The sequence below is a fragment of the Lichenostomus cassidix genome, chromosome 4 (assembly GCF_008360975.1).
Source record: "Lichenostomus cassidix isolate B80296 chromosome 4, HeHo_3.0, whole genome shotgun sequence".
In the NCBI taxonomy this organism is placed as follows: Eukaryota; Metazoa; Chordata; class Aves; order Passeriformes; family Meliphagidae; genus Lichenostomus; species Lichenostomus cassidix.
This window is the reverse complement of record NC_139484.1, coordinates 58,887,732-58,914,728: the sequence shown is the minus strand read 5'-3', so window position 1 is coordinate 58,914,728 and position 26,997 is coordinate 58,887,732. Positions and strand designations below refer to the sequence as shown.

Here is a 26,997-nt window from a genome sequence, read left to right as displayed (position 1 = left end):
CAAAGGCACCTCCAGCACCCTCAGGGTCATTGTTTGTTGTCCTGACCATTCTTTTCAGAAGGCTTTAAGGACATCAACCTGTTGTAATGAATCCAGAGGCGGCCACCAAGGTGATCAGAGAGATGGAGCAGCTCTGCTGTGAGGAAAGGCTGAGAGAATTGGGATTGTTCAGCCTGGAGAAGAGAAAGAACCAGGGTCACCTAACTGCAGACTCCCAGTACCTGAAGGAGCTACAAGAAAGAAGGAGAGAGACTTTACAAGGGCCTGGAGTGACAGGAAAAGGGTGAATGGCCTCAATTCAAGGTTTAGATTGGATATTAGAAAGTAATTCTTCCCTGTGAGGGTGGTGAGGCTCTGGCACAGGGTGCCCAGAGAATTTGTGGCTGCCTCTGGATCCCTGGAAGTGTCCAAGGCCAGGATGGACAGGGCTTGGAGCAACCTGGGGTAGTGGAAAGTGTCTGTGATGGCACCACAAACAGATGGTGTCAAGTCGTAGTTTTTACTTTTTAAAACTAGGATTTTTACTGTGAAAATCCATGCCCCATTTTTTCATCTCTAAAAATTTCTGCCCCAATACCCCATCAGCATCAGCTCAGTCCTGTACTGAGGGCACTCTGAAAAACACTCTGAAAAACTCCAAAGAATATTTTACATTCCTTAAAGGTCTTCCAGTGGAAAATACCAAAAGTTTAGAAGAAATTCATATTAGCCAAGAGATGACCCACTTACATACAGATTTATGCAACACTTAAAGGGATATAATAGAGATAAGAGGTGGTCAAAGGAAACTAAATTAATGTAGCTGAGTTTGAGCTTGTCTCCTCTCTCCTAATACTGTGTCACTCCAGCTACAACATGGAGAATGCTAATGGATATTATGCAAGGAGAGAACCCTCCCACGCATCACATTAGCAAAAAATCCTTGGAGACATGGTAGTTTCCCTGAAAAAAAGTCATCCACGTTCATTCTTGACATCGTATCTGATTGCAGTTGGCACAAAAACATCAGAGGGAATATTTTAATAGTGCAACATCTCAAGTTTGCACATAAATGAGACTTATCAGGCATGAGACATAGTGGTTTATTGCACTTCCACCTTTTTCTGTTGGAAATTACCAGCTCCAAACACTCCTGATACTCAGCTGCGGCACACTGTGCTACAACATTTATGTAGGTCATTGACTTCTCATTTCCAACACAATCCCTGTACTGCAAGAGCAGTACAAGTGTCCACACGTGTCAGACACTCCCTAAATTATCTTGAGGTGCATCCAGAGACCTCAAACCACACAAAGTATCCATTTCACATTCACTACGTCACCTCTTGGCTCCAAAAACTCTTCCTGACAAATTCCTCGAGAGTTTCAGGGGACAAAAGATGGTGATGAGCAGAGGGTGAAGAAGAAACAGGTTGAGGTGATGAGCTCATTGAGGATTTGTGGTTTTGGCTCGCTGCCACAACACTGGGTTTTGGAGATGGTGAGGAGTTAAGGAACAGAGTTACTTCCATCTGTGACAACAGGAATTCTTAAAAACACATCCTGAACACATTTTCTGATGCTCAGACCAGCTTTGGGCAAGCAGTGCTGGTGACAGACCCAGGGACAGAGGGAAAAGCAGCACCAAAGGCGTCACCTGTTCTCCGGGGCGTTGGTGAGGGATGCCACAATGTTCTGCTCGATGAAGAAGAGCATGGAGAGGAGGAATCCCAGTCCCATGGCACTCATCACCGACCCAATGGACAGGGACTGCACAGGGGCCAGCACAAACAAGCTGTCAGAGGCGTTGTAGTTAAATTTGGACACTGCAGAGAGGAGGGAAAGGATGTTAGGAGGCACCTTCTCATCCAACCATCAACTTTTTACCCACACCACCAGCTACTGGGAACCAAGCAGGAAACCAGACTGATGCTCTGGCATGGAGGCCATAAAAGAAGAGTCCATCTGGCTGGTTTGGTTTATTTTTTTCCTCCATCCATTTAGGACTTGGCTGCCATCCTGATTGGACAGATCGCTGCTAGTCCTAGCGAGGCATTAGAGATATTTGAGCAAAACAAAAGAGGGAAACTTGTTTTCCACAGATGCAAGGTGTTTTTAGATGAGGAAACCTTATTTCTAAGCAGCACCATAATGCTCAGCTCATCAACCCACAGAGGCATTTGAAAACTTCCTCATGTCCAACAAGCTGTGCAAGGCATTTTAGTATAAAATGTAAATCAAAACTTTACTGCCATTGGAAGCAATCCATGGCTAGGGATAAATCACACATGGCCACACATGATTTTGCAATCCAACTGGATTTGGCCATCACATAAAATGGAATGGCCATCACAATTAAAGAAAAAAAAAAGCTGTTTCTTATTTGTTTCCATACATTTCCTCACATCACCCGCTCACGTCACTGCAGGACAATGCAATTCCTGTCCCCATTATCGCTTCCTGATATGGAAAAGTTGATCTATCTGGCCAATGAATGGTGTCTCATTTTTAGATTTCCTTGTGTAACTTAGAACTGCCCAGATGCTCTGCACCATTTCACCTAAATTAGCAAAACAAACTGGAGACAAAGAGGACAAACTGGGATGACCAACTCCATGTTGATATGAGTGGCAACAACCCTTCCTGCCTGCTGATTACTCTGCCCTTTGTTCTTCGTCAGAAATTGTTCATCTCCCTTCTTGTGATACACACCTCAAATTCATGGAAAAGACACATCTGGGTAAGTTTTCTTGCCTCATTTGATCAGGGTTTTAAATGAAATAAATCTAACGGTGAGGAAATCTGAGCTCTTGGTGGGAGGTACATGAAATATATGGGAAATTATATGGAAGAACTTTATTTTTTAGCAAAACCTTTCTAGGATGTCACTGCTATCATAAACGTCAGTATTCCAGAGAACAAAAATAGAACTTACTTTCAATTTCCTTGAAGATGTAGGAACCCACAACAGAGAAGGTCAGGACTGAAATGGGTAAGGCACAGTCGGACAGAATTTCACGTACCCTCGCGTGCAAATATGGGCTGCAAAAAAGACACAAAAAAAAATCCCATCAACATCATGTTGTCTGGATTGCGACAAACACTCAATCCAGACAACATGAATGCTTTAAAAGTGAAAATTCAGTCCCATCTTGCAATTCTAAGGAGATACTTGGAGTGAAGAATTAGTCTTTCATTCAGCCTTAAATCTTCTGGAACCTACAGCCTTTGAAGATTGACGAATGCATAAGCAAAACACAAAGAAACAAGAAAATAAGATACAAGCTATAAAAAAAAGGCCTTCAAGTACCAATTTGTGTCTTTTTTCCACTTTACTTTAATTGCTTCCTGCATTTCAAATCAAGAGTTTCAAGAGCAATAGGAGCAAAACCCAAATTTGAGCTGGTGTTTGACTCCCAGGAGCACACTGAAGGTACATTCCCAGTAGAATTTCCTGCACCATCAGGACTTTTTGCCCAGCAAAACAGTTCAGTGCCTGTTTGGAGGGAGTTACAGGGATCCCAATGTGACTTGGGATCCCAGAGCTCTTTTAGAAAGTCATTTGTGAGGCCAAACTGAAGACAGGAGCACATCGTCCACTGAGTGAACATTCTGTTCCGCTGGGAATATTTTCCAGGTGGCCCTGCCAAGTTCATCTCTGCCTTTGGCTTCCACCTGCTTTTCCTGGGTTGCACAATTAAGATCTAAGCTCTTAACAATTCCCTCAGAGGTATCATGAAATAATCAGCAGTCTGAGCTCCCAGTAACTCACCTTTTCTTGAACTGATAGAGCGTGTGGCCGAGCCAGAGGGTGCCCAACATCAACATGAGGCTGAGGACAGCAGTCTCACGCCCATCATGCCCATCATGAGTGTAAGTCTGGTTCTCCAGGGCCATGGATCTGCTCACTGAGGAGTTCATCAAGAAGCTGGTATTGATGCCAAGGCCTGGGATGGCATCAGGCCGGGGTTTCCCCGAGTAACTGCCTCCTGTGTGCCCGTGGTGGTAGTATTTCTTAAAAACTGCACAAACAACCAACAGGCAAGCGTTAGGAGAGGACTGTGACAATCAAAGGAAGTAAAATGAAGTGGGTTTCTGGCTTGATCATGCCGTATTAACTTTATGCTTCACCAGGTTTATAGCTCTGCCTCTCAACCCAGCAAAAAGAAATCAGAGCTGTTGGTCTCATGAAGCCAGTGCTTCACAAATTGATTTTTTTTCATTTATTTTAAGAGGTAGGAGTTAAATTAATCCATAAATCAACACCGTAAGGACTTCCAGTGCTAATTAGGTGGTTTTGTTCCCAACACTGGAAGCACTGCTCTTAGATATACATATAAATATTTCTCTGTAGACACCTGCTTTCAGCAGGCTGGCAAACAAATTCCATCAGGATTCTCTGAAAACACTAAGAGCAGCCAGGCTGCACAGATCCTTAAATGGATTACAAAGTGTACAGTAATTACTTTTCTTCCAAGGCTAGTCTGGATTTTAAAGGTAAGTGTTGATGATAGGCAAAACCTGGCAGAACATTTAAATTTACAATGCAAATTAGGGTTACAGAGCATCTGAAGTAAACCTGCACAGGCAAAACACTCAGTGAAGCCCCTGGAGCTGTCCATGAATGTTTTAGATCAGCTCAAAGGCATTGATACAAGGAACAGAAAGTTGTAAAGACGCTCTTGCTCTTGAACATTTAGCTGTGTTCCCATTTCCATGTCACTGGCTGGCTCCAAGTGTATAAATATGGTTGGGATCATTTAATCTCTTTGGGGAACAACAGCCTGAGGAGTCACAAGGAGCAAGTAAAACCAGAAGAGGGGAATTGGGTTTTGCAGCCTCAGTGTTCCCACAATATCTGTTCAGATGGCAACATGCAGCATCCACAGTTCCCTCCACCCACAGGAAATATAGGAGGATGGAAACCACCACGCCAGAGCTTTGCAGTCCTTCTACCCTTCTCTATTTTAGTCAAAATATCCCTTTCAAACTTTGCATACAGAACTTCAGGGCAAGACAATCCTCTCTAGGCAAAAACACAATCACCACCTGAAGCTTGGGCTGTGATGCACCTGATAACATTTCCATGCACCCTCAAGTAATAATCCAAGCTCTGAAAGCGCCAAACACTTCAGCTTTTCCATCTGCAGTGGCCACAGGGAAAGCAGGGAAGACAAACTGGAATTCTAAATGTTTGAAAACTAACTTTGAACATTCTTGTGCAGCACAATTGGTATTCGTAACCACCTTGAGTCCAGCTGAAGCCCAGGTTGTGTTACTGCTGGCTTGGAGCTCAAAATGTGTCAAATGCCTCCTGTTCAGCCATGAAGCCATTTTAAACAGAGTAATGACCTTTTTTGTACCACCTTTGTGGTTTAAAAGGAGTCTGGCTATCCCACAAGTGGATGAGGTCAGCGTGGCCACAAGAGACAAGACTGCCTTGCATTCAGTCCATCTGTACATAAATTTAAACACCACAGAAGGTTTACAGTCCAAAATTTAACCTCTCAAATTGCACCAACAGCTGCCAGGAGTGAGGAGACCACCTTAAAGCACCAGAAAGGTTCCCCCAGTAAGCAGCAATCCCATCCCAACCTCTTCAGTGCTGCACATTCCGCATCGCGTGCTACGGAAAAGGCTCTGCTATCCTTTATTTCCTCCCTTCATCCTCCAGCTGCCTCAGCCCTGGCAGGACACTCACACCTGCTTTGCAAACAGGTAAATGGGGCTCAGAGCACTGCCAGGACCCACAGCCTGGCACACAATGGGCTGTGGGAGGATTTGCACTTTCCCACTCTGAACGCCAAAGGACGCTTTTGTCCCAGCAAAAATGGTTCTGGCAGAATTTCCTGGGAATTCACAGCTGGCCAGGGGGGAAAGCCTGCTCACCTTGAGTGCTACTGAGTCCTAGAGACACATCTGAGAAACCAGCAGCACACACATCCCAGGAACTGTGCAGAATATATTTGCATTCCTCTGCATTAAGATTTGGACTGAACGAGTGAGAAACAAGTGACTTTGTTTTGGGTCTTGCAGATTTTCTCAAGCTCCCACACATGGCTATATTGCAATAATATATTTAGGGCTGGGCTATATTGCAGTAATTTATTTAGGGCTGGGCTATATTGCAGTAATTTATTTAGGGCTGATCTTTGGTGCCCTGTGTTCAGCTTGACTACATCACTGCATGCTCCACATCTCAGGCTGCAATTCAATTTATATGCACCAACGCAGGGAAGATTGCTCCAGTCTCTCCTGGATGGAGGAAAAAATCCTTCCTTTGCTCTTGTATTTTAATGAAAGCAACGAGAACATGCCAAGATGGGCAGTGGAAGCCTTCATCCTGTACCACCTTGCTGGGAAGGATTTATTCCTGAACATTTCTAGTTTGTTTTCACACCAGAGCTCAGTGAACCTTGCTGCCAACATTCAGAGAGAGCAGCAGAGCCAGCAGTGCCCTGGCTGAAGCTGAGTCTTTCTCCAGCCTCCAACAACACGAGCTGGCTTTGTTTTCCTCTGCCTGCTCACCACCATTTCCTGCCCAGTGCAGATGTCAAGATCAAACAAACACAGCCTCGGTGGCCGGGCCAGGCAGCGAAAACAAAGTGTCACTGGGACGGCGTGGCTCACAGCTTTGGTTCCTCTGCAGGACAGGTCCCTCCCCCTTCTTTCCTGCATGTGTACCTTGCAAAAAATCAAGGCTATGAACAGGCTGGGAAAACATCTGGGCAGAGGTGGCATTGTCCCCTGGCACTCAGGAAGCTCAGAGTTGCTGTCAGGAGTTACCAGGACATTTTTAAACAGCATGGAGAACACACCAGCTTTCACTTCCTACTGAGCTGCTCAGCCTAAATCTTGAGTGGGAGGAGGTGGTGGCAGCAGCAAACCATCACCTCCTCGAAAACAGGAGGGGAAGAAAGATGAGCCTGCAGCCATGAGTTACACTGGGTCATGGTTTTAAATACTGGGTCTGAGAGGTTTAAGGATAAAGTCTGTGCCTGCCAGCACTGATGTCCTCCTGCATCTGGAAACAGCTTTGGTCCCATCTGTGGATGCCCTGACCACTCCCTGATGCAGCTGAAGCCAACATGGGCTGGCAAATGAGTGTTGGTTTGACTTTATTACTATCATTTCTATAAATTCACCCCTTCATAAGAACAAAGAGAATTCAATTGGTCCATCAATTATGCATAAAATCATAAAATCACACAAGGATTTGGGATGGAAGGAACCTTGAAGATCATCTCATTCCACCCCCTGCCATGTTCAGGGACACCTTCCACTATCCCAGGTTGCTCCAAGCCCCAAACACCCTGGCCTTGGACACTTCCAGGGATCCAGGGACAGCCACAGCTCATCTGGGCACCCTGTGCCAAAGCCTCCCCACCCTCACAGGGAAGAATTTCTCCCTAATATCCAATCTAAACCTAGTTTCTGTCAGTAAGGCCACTGCCCCTCGTCTTTCAGGATCTTCTCCTGTTCCCACTGCAATACTCTGAGGATTTACCTGCACATTCCTCAAAGTCTGGCAGGCAAGACCAGTGGATGCTCCCTGCACTTTTAACCTGCACCTCACACTCCTGGTACAGATCATCTCTGTGCTACAGAAACTTTTTGAATTTTTGCTAATTTTTACAGAGCAGCTGAATATTCTGTTGAATATTCTGTCCCATGCCTCCAGGACAGGACACTGACAGCACACACTGAGCAAAGCTCACAGCCACAAACTCAACAGCTATCCCAGAACAGCTTCTCCCTCACCAAGCTCTGCCTAAGCAGGATATTTAAAAGATGCAGGTGCTGTGCAGAGGAAAAAAAACCCTCTGATTGCACAATCAAAGCACACCAGCCAAATTAAGGATTCCCAGTGATGCGAGAAAGTATCTCACTTCAAATTGCTCTGCAGAGTCAAATCTTTTGGAAAGCTCTCCCTTGCAAGCCTGAGTGTCTTAAAAACAAGGAGTGTGCTTAGATATATCCTGATGGATTTCAAGGGATACCCCAAAATTTGGGATGTTGGACAACAGGTCATGAAAATCAAGGAATGGGGAATTGTCCAACTCCTCACTGGGATGAACAGAGAATATCCCTCACAAGGTATTTCTGCTACCATGATTCACCTTCTCCAACACCTCCTGCCAATCCCAGTGGGGAGGGAGAGAGGTGTCAGAGGAATTTGCAAACCCCAAGGCTCTTCATGGAGGCTTAAAATTTAACCCAGAAAGGGGAACCAAGTGGTTGGAAAAGGCAGAGGAGCTTTAGAAATGTGCTGGGGGTGCTGCAGACCTTGTACTGCCACCAAAGAAGGGTCTCAGAGCTCAGGTAAAAACCAGGAAATTTCAACCCATCTTTCAACTCCCCTCAGCAGAGTTTAGATAACGTATCAAGGAATAAGGACTACATACACTGCATTTAAATTAGAATTTTTTTTTTTGCCAGGACCATTCAAAACCACAGTGATATCAGAAGACTTTCACATGGTTTCTCCATTTGGTGAAAGTTTAGAAACTGATTCTATCTCAACCACCTGAAATTAGAGCTGCTAAAAATTCTGCACATCCAGGTAAACTGCTGACAAAGGGCTGCTTCCATCTCTCGCACTGATTTTCTTTTTTTCCCTGAAGACTTTGAATGAACACAGAACAAGCAAACATCACACATTTTTGCAGCCTTGTGCTTGCCTTTGACAAGGCAGCAAAGCAGAGATCTGCACTGGAAAAACACTGTTGCAAGACCTACCTTTAATAATGCCTTTGATGGCATCAAGCACGAATGTGATGGATATAAAAAGTGCAATTATTTCTTCTGTTGACCTGTGGAAAAAGCCCAGGAATTAATATAGCTGCATTCAACTCTGTTCAAAGCACAATCAGCATATTCATCAATTTACATGAAAATATACCAATTTGAGTTAGACTCCAACTTAGAAACAAAACCCAATAAATCAGAGAACTTCTTTCAAGCTGGAACAATAAACCAAAATGCTACTTGCCTCATCTCACAAAATACATTTTGCAGCAAGTTCGTAATTAAGGAGCTTGCGGAATGTGTAATTTTCCCATTTGAAGAATAATCCGATCAAAATACGACTTCTTGAAAATAGCTACCTTTTAAAGAGCTTCATCAGAAGGCTGACATTAAAGAGGGAGTAGATCACAAGGAAAAAGCTGTTCCACAGTCCAATCCAGGCGTAGAAAGCACTGAAATCCAAGTGGTAATCATCGCAGATTCCTCGGATGACTGCGAAAGTGAAGCATTCATGTGTCACAATCAACTCCTGTCATCACCACCCAGTGATTCCCATCTGCTCCATGCCGAAAAGAACCAATTTCAAGACTTCAGCCCAATGCATTCATTAGAGATACCATTAAATCCACATCCCTGCACTTCAAGGGGGGCACAAACTGTTCTCCCCTTCCATCACTGGAAATGGGGAGAGACTTGGAAAAATATTCTTCCCCACTGCTCAAAGCAGCTCTCCTAGGGATTGAGGCCACAAAAGCTGTTGGAATTTGCTCTTGCTGACATTTTGGGATGCTGTTGAGCAAGGACCTCATAGCTGCTCTTTCAAGCTGGTCATAGCCCATCCTCTGATTATCCCTGCAGATACTGAGCTTGTTCCTTTGGTTGACCTCTGGTTCACTAAGATCAGCTTGTAGTACCTGGAACGCTGCTGATCGTATTTTAAAACATCAATTTTCAAAAAAAACCCCTCAACAAACAAACCCAAAAAACTTTGTCTCAAGCTGCAACCACATGAGAAAACCATTAACGAACCAGATTTCCTCACTGAAGCTGAAAAAATGCTTATTTTCATCAAGTTTTTTTCCTATGCAAAATGATTTCTTTAGAAAAACAACTCAAACTAAACCAGGAGTTGGTCTCTTGTGGGTACTTTCCAACTTTCCAACTTAGGATATTCGGATGGTGATGGAAAGGGGAGGAATTTGATTCAGGTTTTGTAGAATCCCAGAACATCCTGAGCTGGAAGGGACCCACAAGGATCATCCAGTCCAACTCCTGGACCTGCACAGGACACCCCAACAATCCCACCCTGTGCCTGAGAGCATTGTCCAAGTGTTCCTGACTTTGGGAACACTTCCCTCCTTGGGGAGCCTGTTCCACTCTCTGGGGGAAGAACCTTTCCCTGACAGCAGCCTTTTTAATATCTATTTATGAAACAAACACAACTCAAGCTCTACCAGGACTGCAAAATTCTTGTACAAATCCCCACCCCACCCATCCCTCAAGCCTGCAGGAGACTCACCATTGATGTAGATGGCCAGGGGAGCTGTGGTCAGGAGCACAACCAGGGGCTGCCCTGAGAAGAGGGCGTAGAGCAATCCTCCAACACACTGACCAAAGATTGTCTTTCGCACATCTGCAGGTGGGAAAGATGGAAACAAACAGGAATTTTGGTCAACAATTGCATGATCAAGGAGCATTCATGGGGCAGAGAGACCAACCACTTATAAGTAAGAGTGTTCTGCTAAAAAGGTGGACTCTGGGAGTTCTGTTTTGTGTTTGGATGTGTTTTATATATACATTTTTAATATATCTATTTTATTTTAAACAACTATAAGACATAAGCAGTGTTTGTGGAGGCCTTGAGAAGCATGAACTGCTTCTACAGCTGGGATAAAGGATGATGCTTAGCTCTATCCCAGGGGCTTGGATACTGGCAATCAAATCCAAGTCAAAAGCACAGGAGCTTGTACCAGAAAAAACATGCAGATAATTATATAAAGTCAGCATAATTCAAAAATACAGTAGCATATCAGTCCAAGTCAGATGAGGGTATCCAAAGCAGCATTAAATTCTTCTGGTTTTCTAAAGAAGTCATTAATTTAATTAGAAAAACATCCTTCAGTCGTGGTTTCAGGGTTTTCTTCCCCTGTAAATAAAAGCTATCAGAACCTTCTGTGACCAGAACTACCCAGTTGGAATACATGGAATCAGATGCACAAAAACCCCAATAAATTAAAGAAGCACAAAAATGATGAACCCACCAATAGCTCCTCGGGTATTTTCATCATTGAGGGACCCAAAGGCAATGGATGGAAGGAGGCAGGCAAAGTACAGAAAGATCATGGTCGTGATGTATTTCCCTATAGCTTTGTTGCTCCCAATAATACCTGGGGAAAACCACAACAAAAACTGTGTCAGTAAAGCACTGAAAGCCTTCTCACGTCAGCCAAAGGCACCATTAGATCTTCTCATGTTGAGGAAAAGTAAAAATTCAGTCCCCACGTTAACCACGTCACTGAATTGTTAATATTTGATTCTGCACAACCCACACTCTTCTGTTCATCTGGGACCAGAAGCAGCAGCAAAACTGCCACCAGACATTTTTGACATCATCAAAACAGGAAATGCAAAAAGCCTTTTGCTCAGTTTTGCCAGTCTCCAAAGGCTGGAAGAGGATCAAAACATAAATTGTATGTTCAGGGTTCATAAACTCTCACCCTGTGCCTTTTTAATATCAATTTTTCAGGTATTCTGGACTGTGTCCCTATTGAGCTTCGTGATGACCTCGTCTTCCCAATTCTTGTCTCGGGCAGGAAAACACAAAGCACTTAATTCTTCCTTAGCCAAAAGTCTAAGGTTATAGGTTTGAATCAATAATATGCTACCCTGAGCCAAAAAATGGCAGCAGAACACAAAAACAAACAGCCCCAGAGGTCAGGATTGGGTACACTGAGATTTGCTTTAACAGGCCCTGCTGAAAGAACAGCTTCTCTCTTTTCCATCCACTCACCCCTCTCATCTCCATCGGAAAAAACACACCAGGCCAAAACACAAAGCAGCCAGAAAAAGAATTAAAGTGTCAGAATATGAATTTAAGAGCCTCTGAAGTAGCTTCCCTTCCCCTTCCTGTTTTCAGGCTGATGTGTGATATGAGCTCACTGGGGATGCACAAGAGAAAAAGGATGAGATGACAGCAGCTGATATTGCTCCAGGAGAACGCAAGTTTTTCCACAGAACACAGAGGATGCACTGGAGAAAGTCTCTTCAGCCTTCAGCCTGCCTGGGCCACCATCCCTGATGGTGATCTCCCTCTGAGACAGCTGGAAGAGCTTGGAGCTGCCCAATTTCCCTTTCTGGCAGGCTTCAGTACACTGAATTCCCACAAAGGAATCTGCCCTGGGCTCCCAAATTCCTATCCTAAGCTTTTGCAGCATCATTCCCTTGGTGAGCGATGTAAAAGCTGAACTGGATCAGAGAAGGAAGGGCTTGGCTTGAGAGGTTATTGGTGCCACGCTGAAAATCTCTATCACTGTAATGAAAAGAACAAAAACCTCTTAATGACTTTGGACTCTTATCTAACATCTGCTTTCTGCACCATTTGCAGGGCAGAGATAAAGATGGGAGGAGGATGTAAAACCCAAAAATCCAAGGTGATGCAGAATAAACAGGAATAAAGGACACCTTGTGAGAAGCCTGTGAGCAGACAGGAGAGGAGCAGACATAAACAGGACTTGTGATGTTCAGCATCCTCCAACTCCAGGCTAAAACCTGACAAGAGACATCTCCAACATGCAAATATGAGCTTGACCTTTCGGGAGTCATCAGACCAGCTGTTCCGTGGGGCAAATTCCTTTCAATTTTTTTGGGAAGATTTGGAAACCACAGGTCACATTCCTGACCACTCCTGGCAACCCAGAGGGCCTGAAATTTAATTCTCACAGATGAAGACTTCCCGTGATCTCAAGCCCAACAGCTGTAGGCTCCTACCTCACACTCAAAAGGGTCCAAGACCTTTAGAGAAAAAGAAGGGCTTGGCAGAACAAATGGGACTGGTGAGTGGTTTCATAAATAGACAGTCACACCCTTGTTCACAGGATTCTCTGTCACTCCAACATATTGCTTTTTGGACAACAGAATCTTTCTGGTAGGAAATGTCTGGGGCAATAATGCCTGGAAGCTTTGAAATAATTTCTGAAGGGACAACCAGGTGCAGAGAAGAAAATACCTGTCTTAAAAAGGTTCAGGTAGTCAAACCATAGCATGAGAGGGCAGAAAGGAGAAGCCTTGAAGAGCATCAGCAAAAAAAATCTCATTTTCAGTTTCAATCCTGGCCAAGGAGCCCTTGCTGGTCATGGAGGTCATTATGGCAACAAGGGAGGTTCAGTTGGACATCAGGAGGAATTTCGTTATGGAAAGGGTTGTTGAACACTGGACTGGGCTAACCAGGGAGGTGGTGGAGGTGTCCAAGGAAGGACTGTTGTGGCACTCAGTGCTCTAAGCTGGGTGACAAAGTGGGATTGGGCACAGCTTGGACCCTTAAAAAAACCTTGGAGGTTTTTTCCCAACCTCAGTTTATTCTGTGATTCATCCTGGCTGGGTCCAAGAAATCCAGCACTTTCTTTAATCCATAAGCAGCCAGGTAAGATTCTAGGATCAAGAATCCTTGAGGTGGGCAGCAAAATTCACTTTGTAATGGAGACAATAATTACACCAGATTGAACACACTCCTTCCCAAAGCTGATTGCTCACTCTTTAATTGCAGTCACGACCAAGCACTGCCTCTCCTTGTCCAGATCCACTTGACACAGATGCTGAAATCCAGCATTAAAAAGGCAGAAAGGTAAATTGTGGTTAAAGTCAACACCTGGTGAAACATTTTTAGGATGTTCTGCAGCCCGTGACTTCATTCAGAAGAAGGGGGAATGCTTTATGATGCCATTCCATCTGTGACAGGCTCATAAAGCCACTGAAAAATGTGTCACTCCCCCTGCACCATGTAAATTCAGAGCAGAAAAATCAACTCTTGGTCCAGCTGTGAAATTTGAGTAGCTGACTATTGTATGAGTAATCCCCTGAAATTAAGGTGTAGCTACACATGAAATGAAATGGGAAGCAATTATGTTGATCAGTGTGACAGTTCCATTTTACCTGCTTGGGTTTCTGAAATGTCACAGTTTATAGAGACAAGGTTACAGTTCCAGGGAAAACTGCAGCAATTCTGGCCTCACTCTGCTTGGGATTCTACAGCAGTAAATTCATGACCAGGAGCCCCAAAGACTGGGTTTACTGCTCTTTAAGTCTATTAATTGTGCATTTACTAAATCAAATCACAACTGATGGACATTCCATGAACTGGCTGTTAACATTCCTTCTCAATTCTCTGAAATACCCTATGCAAAGCAAGTTTAATTACACTGACCTGCAGCACAGCAGCAAGGATGTGTCTATGAAAGCCCTAATTAAAAAAAAATACCGCTTTTTAATATTAAAAACACTGTAAAACTCAGAATTACAAACTTCTCCTAATGCCCTCGAGCTGGGCTTTCATTTATGTTATAGCTGCTGGACTCTGCCCAATGTTGGGAAGATGAATCTTCCCTGAAGTCCTGTGAGGAGTAAATCCCAGAACAAGTGGGGCTAAGAACTTAACTGGAAAAGGAAATCCACTCAGTGAGCGTGGAGCAGAAGCCAAGCATATGCTGAGAGCAGAGAGGCATGAAAAATCAGATCAAGGCTCAGACCTTTCCCTTCCTATCTTGTTTCCTTCAGCCCAGCTCCCAGGAAATCCTGGGTCTCTTGGAAGCAAATATCCACAGACAAAACAAGATGCTTTTAGGCATCTTTAGAGCTATTCCTGCCCACCACTGACACAAAGAGACCCCAAAGAAACCCAGGTTGGATGTTTTGGGGCATTGTGACAATTTCAGGATGTTAAACTTTGGTACCCAGGTGACATTTAGAGATGAAGGGCTGCAGAGTGATGCAGGAGGAGAGAAAGAAGAGAAAAAAGAGAAGAGAGAGGAGAGGAGAGGAGAGGAGAGGAGAGGAGAGGAGAGGAGAGGAGAGGAGAGGAGAGGAGAGGAGAGGAGAGGAGAGGAGAGGAGAGGAGAGGAGAGGAGAGAACTCTCTGCAGTCCCTTTATCTCCCCTCCTTCCTCAGGAATGGAATCCTACCAGACAAGGGGATAAAGGCAACCAGGCAGGAAAGCTGATAAGGATTTGGCACATGCCAAAGTCAAACCATGGTCAACATTTCAGCTCTGGGTTTAGCTCAAGGTTTGAGCTCTGAGCTACGTTAAACAACCAGCAAGATGAAAGTTCTCTTGCAAATCCCATTTTTTCCAATGTTTTCAAGCCTTCCATCTAGGCATGGCCACATTCCAGGGAGCTTTGGAGATCTCCCTGCTGCAAAACACCGCAGCAAATCCCAAGGATGCTGCCAGCAGATGTGCTCAGGAGCTGATTAGGGACCCTCTGCAGGACCAAAACCAGGGAGAAATCCACACTTCCAGCTGAACTATCCACCTACCATCCACAGCCAGGTACCAAAGACACAGGTCCAGAAAAACAGGGAGAAACACAATAAGCCTCAGTTCTCCTCTTTTTCCTTCATTTTCCCTCCCCAAGAGGTGAAGGGATATGGGTATGTCAGAACACAGCATTAAAGCTCACCAGAAAAATCTCAGGCACCTCCAATTTCCCACTGGGCACTTCAGGCATTGCATTTGTTTGTTCCTCTGTGTTGCACCAGAAAATAACACAGTGAAGAGTAAGGACAACAAATTTTAGGAGCTTCAGAAATCTTTTATCTGAGCCCAGGCAGAATCTCCTCCTTCACTCAAAACAGCCTCAATACAAAGAAATTTCTGGAAACTCCTATAGTTTGAGTCTTAAGGAGTAATAAAATTGATACACAAGTGCTTTGAGCCAATTTGACAGGATCAGGATGAAGTTCAGTCACATTTTTTAAAGACAGAATCCACCACACAAAGATGACAGTCACATGCCAAATGGAGTAAATTCCAGTTTAAAGGACAACTGCAGGGGTTCTTATGCTCAGCAGAACCCAATTATTCATCTTTGAGTGCTCCTGCTGGAAGACATCTATTACAAGCCACCTTTATCACTAAAATCCTGCAGCAAAAGTTTAGAAAACTTTTCCTTGATCCTTGGACACATTCGGTAAAATGAATAAAAATTTGCCACAAAACAAAGTTGACAAGTTCCTAATCTGGAGTAAAAGGGAAAAAAATAAAGACTATTCTTTTCTTTGCCAAATCATGATAGTTGAGGATAATTTACCAACCAACCTTGTGCAGTGTGTGATGAGGACCAATCCCACAAAACTCCAACTGGCCAAAGATTTGCTGGTCCAACAAAAGCCTCATTATTTATCACCCTGCCCTTGATGGGTTTATCTAACCCCAAAGCTCGGGATGCTTCTGAGATTGAGGATTTAGAGACTCCAACCATTCAAACCCCAGTATCTTTGTCATTCAGAGCTCTTTGATGGTGCACATGTGGCTGTCTGGAGTGCAGATATTCAGATAGTTCAAATCCCTCGTGTTCTGATGCACTGCTGCTTTGAGATGCTCCAGGAATTTCACATTCCTGATCACCTTCGGTCTCGGTGGTTTATGGCAGATGCTTCATGCTCCATCTGCTTTTCATTTCAAGCAGTTCCTTAAAGAATTTGTCCTAATTTCTGGTTTCTGGGAAGAAATGGCCATACTAATATAGTGGGTTTTTAGAAAATCCCCTTTTTTCCATATCCTATTGAAAGGGCACAACTGCTGCTCCTAAGGTGAGAACCTCCCATTTGAGCTGCAGTAGTTCTGGAATTTCACTGGGCTCTTTTCTGCTCTTTTCCACTCTCCAGAAGCTGTTTAAGAAAACACTGCCACTTTTTAATTTGTAGTTGCATTTCCTACCAATTTTATGCCCATTCTGTATGTGAATGTATGCAAAGCTTGCAGAGCTTAGAGCCAACAGCCCAGGGCTGAGGCAGCACCCACAGGGTCATCTGGATGCATTCAGAGCCACAACATGGCTCTGAAAGCGGGTTTCCAAATTTGCTGACGGCCAGAATTGGCTGCAGGACCATTATCTGATGTTTTGGTGCCTGCTGTGCTCAGACAGGCACTGCTCTGTCTTGGGGTGAACATGAGTTCTCACAAGGTGTTTCTGCAGCAGTTCCCTTCTCAAGTGCTTCAATATCCCTTTATAATGAAAAATGAGCCTCTGACAGCTCTAGAAAGCAACAGCCAAAGGGATGAAGTGTCCAGATTAGGAGCTGAAGTTCCCTGCCAGACCTGATGCCAGTGATGCACATGCCAAGGGATAATGTTTGTGTTTTATCAGAATCCTTGCTGCCTCCCTGAAAATCACTTTATATGCCCCTTTCCTCTCAACACACCCTCAAACCCCCAGAGAAATCACCATTAGCTCTCCCATCACACCGAGTCTCCTGAAAATACTTTCATCCCAGCAGTGACAAAGCACCTGGAGAAAGCACCCAGCACTCAGCCCTGTGCTTTCTCATCCCAAATTCCTCATCTCGTCTCAAGTTCCTCTGCTGGTGGTGACCATCCATGTTGGAAGGTAGTGAGGACAAACATCCACAGCCTTGGCCATGCTTCTCTGAAGCTTCAGCTGCCTATGGAAGGTGGCTTTGCACTTGAACACTCTGAAAACTGGGGTTTGGCTGGCTATCTTGTTTTTCTTATGCCTAATCCAAGGAAGATCATGCTCATCTCATGAGCCTTCATAGCACTCATGCACTGAGGAAGGAGGGACACAGGCTTGAGCTCTGGTGGATTTAACAGCAGGAAGGGATAAATCCCTGATTTAGCTGATAAATCTTCAAGGTTCTCCCTGTCTACACTTTAATTCTCTACTTTATCCAAACTTTCTGGCTGTGATACTTGAATACATTATCCAGCTCCCCAACAAGCAGCAAGAAACACGTTTTGATGCCAGGGCTCTGCAATCACGCTCTGCCCTGAAGATTCCTTCCAGTCTTCAAGAAAGGGAAAGTTTGCTAGTGAAAAGGCAGAAAACAACTCTAAAAAGCCCCGAGGCCACTGTGGGAGCTGCATCAAGCCTGAAAACTGAGGCTCACTATAAACACTGTGCTGCTGCTGTGATCTGGCGGCAGCGGACGAGCTGTATCCTGTTTTTCACAACACCCAGCTGAAGTTACCGCAGCTCACATTTTGTTTAAGCATTCTCAACTCCCACAGCATCACTATAATTAGTGTTGAGCCGGCTTGCAGAGACAGCAGAAAGGGCCTATCAGGCCAGTGCTGACTAATTAGATGGCGAGGAGTTGATCTGAGTCTACGCACGGCGATAATCGATCCATTTAATCACCGCTTAATAAAAATTAAAATCCTCACGCAGCCAGCACCTTCATTAAGGAAACGCTGCAGGAGCTTCATCTCCAGTGCTCCACGTTGCCCATTCACAGGCTTTGGCCAAAACACCCTTTTAAACAAGGGGCAGGAGAGCTGTTACACATCTCAAAGCACACAGTGAATGCACACTGTAAACAGGACATCACATCACAAAAATAAAATCCCGAATCGGGGCTGCGCTTCCATAAACATTGGCCAACATACCGTCGGTGAAGTCCAGAGCATACACTGGGAATCTTCGTGCAATGTCATCAGAAATCCCCTTGCCAATATTGAGAAACTCGTGCAGCTGAAGAAAGGAAGGAAGTGCTGTGTCAGTGTAAAGGCTCATGCATTGTTAAAGAGATTAAGCTCCTTATTCAACCCTGATAGGAGCGAAAGGGCTCGTTTTGAATAGGGCATTCAAATCCCATCTTGTCATGATCATAAAAATAAACTCGCCGTGATTCAAATGATATCCTCATAGCATTGTAAAGGAGAAAATCCCCCAGACCACCCTGTTTTCCTCCCTTCCTTCCCTTTTCCCCCTCCCATTCCTATCTGCATCCCTGTTTTGCAGGTGAGGGAGCTGATGATCCACTGGGAAGGATCAGGCCTTGGGTGCCCTGGGGTTAACCACATCAGAGGTGCCTTCCCCATCCCTCCAGACAACTTTTCCTCTAGATGCCTTTAGCACAAAAATTCCCCTAAATCCACGTGAAGCTGCTGAAAGAGGATTCCCAGCAAGTGCTTCTTCCTTGGCATTGCCATGGGAAAGGGAGACCTCAACCAGATGTGAGGGAATTAAGGCTGTCTGCACCTCAAACTCCATCCACAGGGACAAAGCTTGAATAAATCCACATAACCAAACCATAATTTCTGCCCATTAAAAGACAGTAAGAACACTGGGAAAGAGTTCCAAAAATTCAACATGTTGTTCCCTTTTGTTCCTGGTTTGGGGGCCTGCAAGGTGCAGTGGGATTGCTGAGAGGATCTGATGCTCACCACAGGCAATAAGGAGCTTGTCAGGAATATGTGACAGCTGCTATTGACTCTCAGCCTCCCAGTCCAACAACTCCTGCCTTATGGAAAGCACATGGAAAGCATCAGGGTAGGCAACACTTACAAATGAGGCACCTGTCAGATTTTTTCCTGTTATTCTCAGAGCACACAAACCACTCTGAAAATCAAATGCACCTTTATGCAGTGATAACAACCCCAGCTGCCTCATCTAAAACATTTCATGTATTTGTTGCAGAACCAGACACAGAAGACTTATAACCTCTGCTAAGGAGTGTAAGGGGGGGAAATAAACATCACAGACATAAAATTTACACCAACAGATCATCTCAAAACAGCAGGGAGCTCTTCCTTTGGCTGCTTTATGTGCAAACTGATAAAAATGACTGCTTTAGAAAGGACTTGACACTACAGTGCTCATTTAATAGACTACACACAGCTTTGCCTTTCCTCCTGGGACTCACCTGTTCATAGCATCTGGAAAATCAGAACTATCAACAAAATAAAGAAGGGAATCTTTTCCTTTGGAAGGAATACACTTCCAAAGTGTAATCCAAAGGACACAATATGCACCAGGGTTTGGGTTGCAAAAGAGGATCAGCTCCCTTATCAGTGATTGTGTCAACTCAGATTTCAGCTATTCAAGTCAATTCTGTTGCAATTTGCCAAGACACCTGTAGGACTTTTAGAAGTTTAGGACAGTTTCAACTCTAACCTGAACAATCAAGACGAGCAGACAGATGTTTTGCCAGCAGACACCAGCAAAACATCTGCATTTCAAGGATTTCTGAAAAATCCCTGCACTTCAACCATATTTGGTGGCAGAGCCGGACATCAAAGCCAGATGCACTCGAAAAGCAATTTAATTTTTCCCCCTAGAAAGAGATTCCTGAAGGCATGAGTCAGCCAGAGAATCACAATAGCCTCAGACTGGGATGTTTATTTATCATGCTGCAGTGAGCACAGGGAAAAGGATGCTCGGGGTGTCTCATCTTCCAGGGAAGGAGGAGCACAGCTGCTCGTGGCCTGGGGCAGGAGGGAGGAGGCTTTGGGGCACAAAGCCTGTTCCAAGCAGCTGGGAGTGTGCAGAGGAGAAAAGCAGTGCCTAACTCATCCCACAGGGCATGAGGGTTATGTTTGAGACCTCCCTGATTCCTTCATGCACTTATTTCTTGTGTGTGTGTGTGAAACAAGGAGATGTCAGTGAAACCTCACCATAGTGGGGACTATGGGGAAAGCTCTTCTTCCTGTAGGGCTGATCTTCCTCTGAATCCTCCTCTCTCCTCTCCTAACCTCAGCCTGGGCTGCACCAGAGATACAGAATCACAGAATGATTCCTTCCACTATCCCAGGGTGCTCCAAGCTCCATCCAGCCTGGCCTTGGACACTTCCAGGGATCCAGGGGCAGCCACAGCTTCTCTGGGAAATCCATTTCATGGCCTCACCACTCTCACAGGGAAGAACTTGTTCCTAATATCCAATCTAAATCTACCTCCTTCAGCTTAATGCCACTCTCCCTTCTCCTGTCACTCCATACCCTTGCAAAAGTCCCTCTCCAGCCCTCCTGCAGGCCTCCTTTAGGGACTGGAAGGCTGCTGAAAAACAGAGCTACAAAAGATAAAATATAAAGGACCAAGTTTACTGACTTCCAAAGTTACAGCCCTTTTTGGTTGTGGTTTTATCCCCCAACCTATCCAAATAAATGAAGCTCATGAATTTTTCCACTTTCCATTCTACAAATCCCTCCAAGCTTCTTGCCATAGGTGACCATTATTTGGGTTAGAGGAAGAGGCTAAGCCAGCACTTAGCAGCTACAAAGCCAAACACAAAATATCTGCTCCAACAACTCTGACCATTTCTCAGCCCTCTCCAAAAATACTGGGGGGCTGCACGAGTATTTTACAGAGACCAGGGACATGAATCTGTGCAAAACTACTACATCCTCTATATCCTCCCTCCTGCTGCTGCTGAGCACACACAGCCCCCTCAGCAAATCCACACAGGACACAAAATCACAGCCAGAAAAACATCACAGCTGTTAGGGGCTCCTCCACGAACAAAATCACAATTAGATGCCTCAGTAAACAAGAGGATTTCAGGCTGACTTAATTATGATTGAGTACATAGCCTTGCCTGAATAATCCTCTGAGATGAGCCAAGGCAGAGTGCTGGTGCTGTAGGCACAGCAGGGAATGTGACTGTCACATCCCCCTCAGTATTTCAGTAGAGGTAAAAACAAGCAATGCAAAAATCCCACTCACACACAGAATTTAAAGCGCATTTCCTCTCCCATCACTGCAGGACCCAGGGAAGAAGGGAGGCAGGAGGCCAGACTTTCGTGTCACCCAGAGACTTTACACCTTCCTGAGAGCTCACTTGTCACAGTCCAGGGGCTCCAGATGAGCGGATTTATTCCCCTGGGGGTGGCTGACAGGTTGAAATTACACCCCTGGTCTCACATGGGTTTGTGCTCATATTAAATGCTTCCTCTCCAGAAGGTTATTGCCCAGGGGGAGGAGATGCTGGAGATGCTCTCAGGAGCTGAGAAACCAGGCTCAAATCAACCTCACTTCTCCAGGCAAACCTTGGCTTGTCAGGAAATCTCCTTCCCAGCTCTTTGTGCTGGCAGGGTGAGGTGGGGATGCAGAGGCTGCATCTCCCAAGGGCTCAGAGATAAAATGGTTTAAAAACAACAGTTCAGCAAATCCTGGCCCACAGCTGTCAATGCCAAAAGCAAGAGCAGAAGAAACAAGTGTCACTCTCTACAGCACTGGTTTGGAGAAATCAGGATTCTGCCTAGCCAAGGCTGCTTTTCCAAGCAGGCCAGCAGGAATCACCAGTCCCAGGGCCAACAGCTACAAGCTCAGTGTCTCAACCAGCCCTCCTCACCAAACCACAGAGTAGCAAACTCTCTGGAGACAGTTTTTAAAAAGCTATTTTTAGCAAAAGACAGAGCCAGACACTTCCACTGCCCTAAGAAAAACCCCTTTGAAAGGCCAGGTGTAAAGGGTTAAACCTACTTTAGGTAAATTATTACTCCAAATATCCCTGCCTTGCACGACCTGGGTTTAAAGAGGGTTTCATGACTTGTTCTGCAAACTGAAGAGCAGGTATGGGGTCTAGCAAAGTTCAAAGCACTACCTATAAGCAAGGGGATTCTGCAGGAAAAACATGAGCTTTGCTCACTTCCAGATGTGCAGATCAAACCCCTTAAATCTATTCCAGGGGAAAGAAAAAATGTGATAAGTGAAGCAGCTCTTGCACTATAGGCAACCCAAAGCTTTAGGGTTATTTGTTATGCAGGGACAGGAGCAGCATGCTGGAGATGGCACAATTTGTTTTTCAGGTATGCTGTCTGGGTAAAGAATGGATTTCTGAACGGAAAAACAAAGCAATGACCAACACACAGGAAATTCCAGGAAAGAAAGCTGAGTTACAGCATTTCCCTCTAACTTGAAAGTACAAAGCAAGTAATGTTTTACAGAGCTACAGATCAAACAGGGAGAATTCAGGCCAAATACTGACAGGCAACTTTTAAGTGAAATTACCATGCAGGGATGGCCAAGAAGTCTTTTGGCTGTAGGAAAGACAAGCAGCAGCTTCCTTCAGAGCCTTCTGATTGTAAGGATTAAGTCTCTTGGACTGACAACTGCACAGTGATCCATTAATCCCACCCTCAACTGAGCATCTGGAATCAAAGTCCCGTAACCATTTCAACCCCCAACTGCTCTGCATCCCTTCAGCACCTGCCTCTTTGAAGTGGGGTTTTTTTCAGATTTACAGCAGAATCTGAGGAAGGTGGATGCGCACAGCAGCAGTTTGGGGAAACCTCAGTGCTGGGAGTTTGCTGGGAATGCTGCCTGCACTCACTGGACTCAAATATTCACCTCCTCAGCCCAAATCCCTTTGGATTGATGCATTTGGACACCAGGGAAGCAGGCAGAGGTGTTGGCCAAGCCTTACCTTGAGTGTTTTTCTCCCTTTTGACTTGTGCCCATCGCCCCTCCCTGAGGGTCTCTGATTCACCACCGTCAGCAAGTGGCGTTGGTGCACTAAGGCCTCCTTGAACTCCTCCTCAGTTTTGGTTTCCAGGAGTTTCTGCCGGAAGGTGATGTCTGAGAACATCGTGGCAAAGGTCCTGCCCACTTCTGTGGCCGTTTTGGTGCTTTTCTGAGAAGGAAAAATTTAAAAAAAAAAGAAAAAAAAGAAAAAAAAGAGAGAGAAAAAGCACTTGTAAAATAATTTTATTTCACTTCTGAAAGGTAAACCCCATAATTTACCCCTCTGAAGAGGAACCTGCGTGGCTCCCAGGATCCCAGAGAGACCTGAGGGAGAAATGCACATGTGGAAGCTGCTGCAGATGAACGAACAACCACAGCAGAATCCACCAACACAGGTCCTGACCAGAAGTCTTGATCAATCTTTACTTGACCAACTTCCCAGAAATCAATCCAAAGCTGAATCATGCTGAGCATGCATTTTATCTCTGGTTTCCCTTCAAGACTAGACAAAGAGAAGTCTTTGCTATCTCACAGCACCTCAGCATTGCTGCTCCTGGGGTGGAAAGATGCTGCAGTCGAGGTGCCCGCAGGTATTGATGTCTTATCTGAAAGACTGAGATCATTGTGCTCATCTGCTTCATCAGATTCCTGTTTTTTGGGCATTAAAACTCAATTCCCTTGGCCAGTCTGGGGCAATTCTGGCAGCACAAGTGGAGATTGAGAGCTCTCAGCTCAAGTAACCACTGGCACAGGGGATAGGATGGGAAAGATCAGCTGAGAACACACACAAGCAGCACTTGTCTGTCTTCACTAAATGTTTGGAAGGGACAGAAGATCTGCAGACATGACGAAAGGTTTTTCAGGTTTTGAAAGAATTTTCGGGTTTTGACATTTCTGTGACACACAGGCCTGAACTTTGGGGGTCCAACAGAATCCAAGCTGCTTTCCTACTGCAGGAAATTAGAAGCAAAGGGAACAGGAAAGGAGGCTGAGTTCCCCATCTCTGCACAAACTCACCAAATCCAAGCTCTCCAGGCCCTGACCTGCTCATCTGCTCCTATCACTGTGCCCAGGACATGTAAGATATTTGCCAAGGCAAAGTTACACAGAACCACAGCTCATTAAAAGCTCCTTTTGATGCCAAGTTTTTACCCACCCACCCTTCTCTACACTCCACACTCATCACGCAGCAACTACCACAGACACCCAAACACTCCCCTCCCCAGCCCTGGAGAGCCTCCAAGCTCCTCACACTGCTGTGAAAAGAAGAGTGAGCATCTGTGATTGATCCCAATTGCTTCTCATGATTCACAGCTGAACAGATGAACAATTTCTCCATGAACATAACCAAATAATTCCGTGTGGGTGACGCAAAGGCGCAGACGTGGGTGGCACTGAGCTGGTCCCAGAGTCACTGCTAACGCTGCACTTCCTCCATCACTCACATCATCCTCCTCTCTGCTGTTTGCTCAGAGAAATTGTGGCTGCTCCATCCCTGGAAGTGTCCAAGGCCAGGTTAGACAGAGCTTGGAGCAGCCTGGGATAGTGGAAGGTGTCCCTGAACATGGCAGGGGGTTTGAATGAGACCATCTTAAATGTCCCTCCCAACCCAAACCATTCTGGGATTCCATCCCCAGGAATGTCCCTTCAAACAGGGATATTATAGTAGGATACATGCAAGTTTGTAGAGAAAGGTTCAGATTTCAGTGAAGGATTTTCCCTGGGACTTGCTTTTAAAGGTTGTGAACCAGCCTGGATTTGCCATCAAAAGAGAGGCTCCACCTTTCACCTCTAAGCAGCAACAATCCTTGAGCTGGATGCTGCAAGAACAGCTTCAACATTCCCAATGCTCTTCCCATTTTTCCTTTCCCAGGGAGACGACCAGTTTAGAGAGGACAAATATTTGCACCAAAACTCTAATTTTTTCCACCTTTCATATTAGCAAGGCCAAGGATGTTGATTCCCAGCACAACAAATGCCCATTCTGCAGACTTTTCCCCCCTCCCCAGCAAAGCCCGCTTAACGTGTCGCTGTCAGCAGGTTAATTATTTTAACTGCTGCACCAGAAATGCGCACTTGGGGCTGGCTCCACCAACCCATTTAAAATAAAACAGCACATTGGCAAGTGCAAGCTCCGCTTGGCCTCCACTCCCTTCCCCTAATTGGATGCTGACCATTGGAACTGCAAACTCTCGGGATCGCAGCGGATGCAGAGCCGTTTGCTGGGCGCTTTGCACGTAGCTGGCCTGAGATAACAATGAGGGAGAGATCCATGGAACTGCACACAGCTCCAGCTGCTCTCCCTCCTGCTTTGCACAAGGAACATCAATATGTTTTCAGCCTGTTGGCTTCGAGGTCGATGCCAAAAGCATCGAGCGGCTCGGTTGGGAAAGACCTGCCAGAAATCCTGGGAAAGAAGGAAACACCAGTATTCCCATTTAAACGAGGGTGGTGGTGAAGGGGGAAGGGAGACAGGCCAGTCCAGCAGGTGCCAAGGTCACACAGATAGCATTGAAGAGCAGGAAATTGAATCAGGAGATATCCTGTCCCAGAAAAGGTCCCCAAGCTCTCCGGCACCTCCCAGGAGCACAGACCCAGCAGCCCCAAGGTGTAAACAGCCAGCTGAAGTGTGAAAAGGTCCTGAGCTTTGACCCATTGAGCCATCAGCTGGAAGGACCACCTTGGTCAGGCCAGGGATTTCCAGGAAGACAGGATGGTGATCCCCAATTAACCTTGATGCCCCCCATGATATCAGAGTCAGACTTCAGTGATCCTTGTGGGTCTCTTCCAACTCAGGATGTTCTGATTGCAGCAAATGTGTTCTACTGTGCCATTCAGCAGCCTTGTCTGAATGAACCAGAACACCAAAGAGCCAGAACTTGAGCAAGCTTTACCCTTGCTGTTTCAAGTGCTAAAAGCTCTGGAAACACATCCCAAAGGGCCTCAGGGAGAGTCTGACCTTAAAAGTACCCAGAAAGCCTCATCCTTACTGCAACAGAGCTCAAAAAAGAATCCTCTTCCTCTTGGCTACATCACCTCCAGCTGCTGCAGCCACACGTGCAGGGTGAATGTCAGCTCCAGCAAGGAAGTTGGTTGGGAAGCCACCCAGACCTTTGCTGTAGACTCACAAAGGCCTTTCAAAAGCTTGGCTTTAGCAAGGAACAGCATTTCTTACCTCTAAAAATAGCAGCCAAAGCTGGAGAGGGGAATCCATGGGGTGTTACGTGTATCCCAGGTGTGTTTGGGGACTACACAGTGCTCTCCTCCCCATCACGATACAGGACATGAGACCAGGACACAGCCCACTAATCCACCCCTCATCAACAGGATAAATCACCTTGACAGCTGCTGAGACCATCTCAGGCCTTTTCCCATCCCCTTGTATTTTAAAAATAAATTTACTAACCCGAGGAGGAGACCAAGGAAAATAAACTCAGGAGAACCCCGAAGTTCTAGTGGCAAGAAGACAAAACTCACCATCTTGGGAGGAGCCAGGACCAATATCACAAATCTGACTTCACAGGAGTTTTCACCCCAGTTCTGAGGCCTCTCCAGGCGGCTGATGCAAACGTGACGTCGCTGAAGGGACTTTATAGTGCAACTGTCAGGGAAAATGGGATTGTTAGACTGAGCCCCACAACACAAGGCATGATCTCCCCTGGTGCACAGGGTATAAAACCACATTTGAGCTCTGAGAAACACATTATGTTGGTGGTTTAAGATGGCTGAAGTGTCTTAAACAGTGACTTTTAGTTACTATTGGCCCAGTTCTGCTCTCTTTTGCACAATTTGACATCCATGTTTTTATGGGAAATACCTTTCAAGATTTCAAGGTGTATTCTGCCTTTTCCTCCA

General features: G+C 45.3%; 1 protein-coding gene across 7 annotated transcripts in view; it reads right to left on the bottom strand.

The window, feature by feature from the left end:
- Positions 1-26,997, bottom strand: part of SLC4A11 (solute carrier family 4 member 11) — a 99,794-nt gene that overhangs the window by 14,396 nt on the left and 58,401 nt on the right. For all 7 annotated transcript variants that reach the window (XM_085059463.1, XM_085059462.1, XM_085059460.1 and 4 more), the window contains 10 exons: positions 26,620-26,743; positions 23,105-23,311; positions 18,347-18,431; positions 10,989-11,114; positions 10,247-10,360; positions 9,087-9,219; positions 8,719-8,792; positions 3,752-4,001; positions 2,915-3,021; positions 1,637-1,805 (listed from right to left, as the gene is read on the bottom strand). In XM_085059463.1, coding sequence (XP_084915589.1) covers positions 1,637-1,805; positions 2,915-3,021; positions 3,752-4,001; positions 8,719-8,792; positions 9,087-9,219; positions 10,247-10,360; positions 10,989-11,114; positions 18,347-18,431; positions 23,105-23,311; positions 26,620-26,743 — 1,389 coding nt within the window. The remainder of the gene's footprint in view (positions 1-1,636; positions 1,806-2,914; positions 3,022-3,751; positions 4,002-8,718; positions 8,793-9,086; positions 9,220-10,246; positions 10,361-10,988; positions 11,115-18,346; positions 18,432-23,104; positions 23,312-26,619; positions 26,744-26,997) is intronic.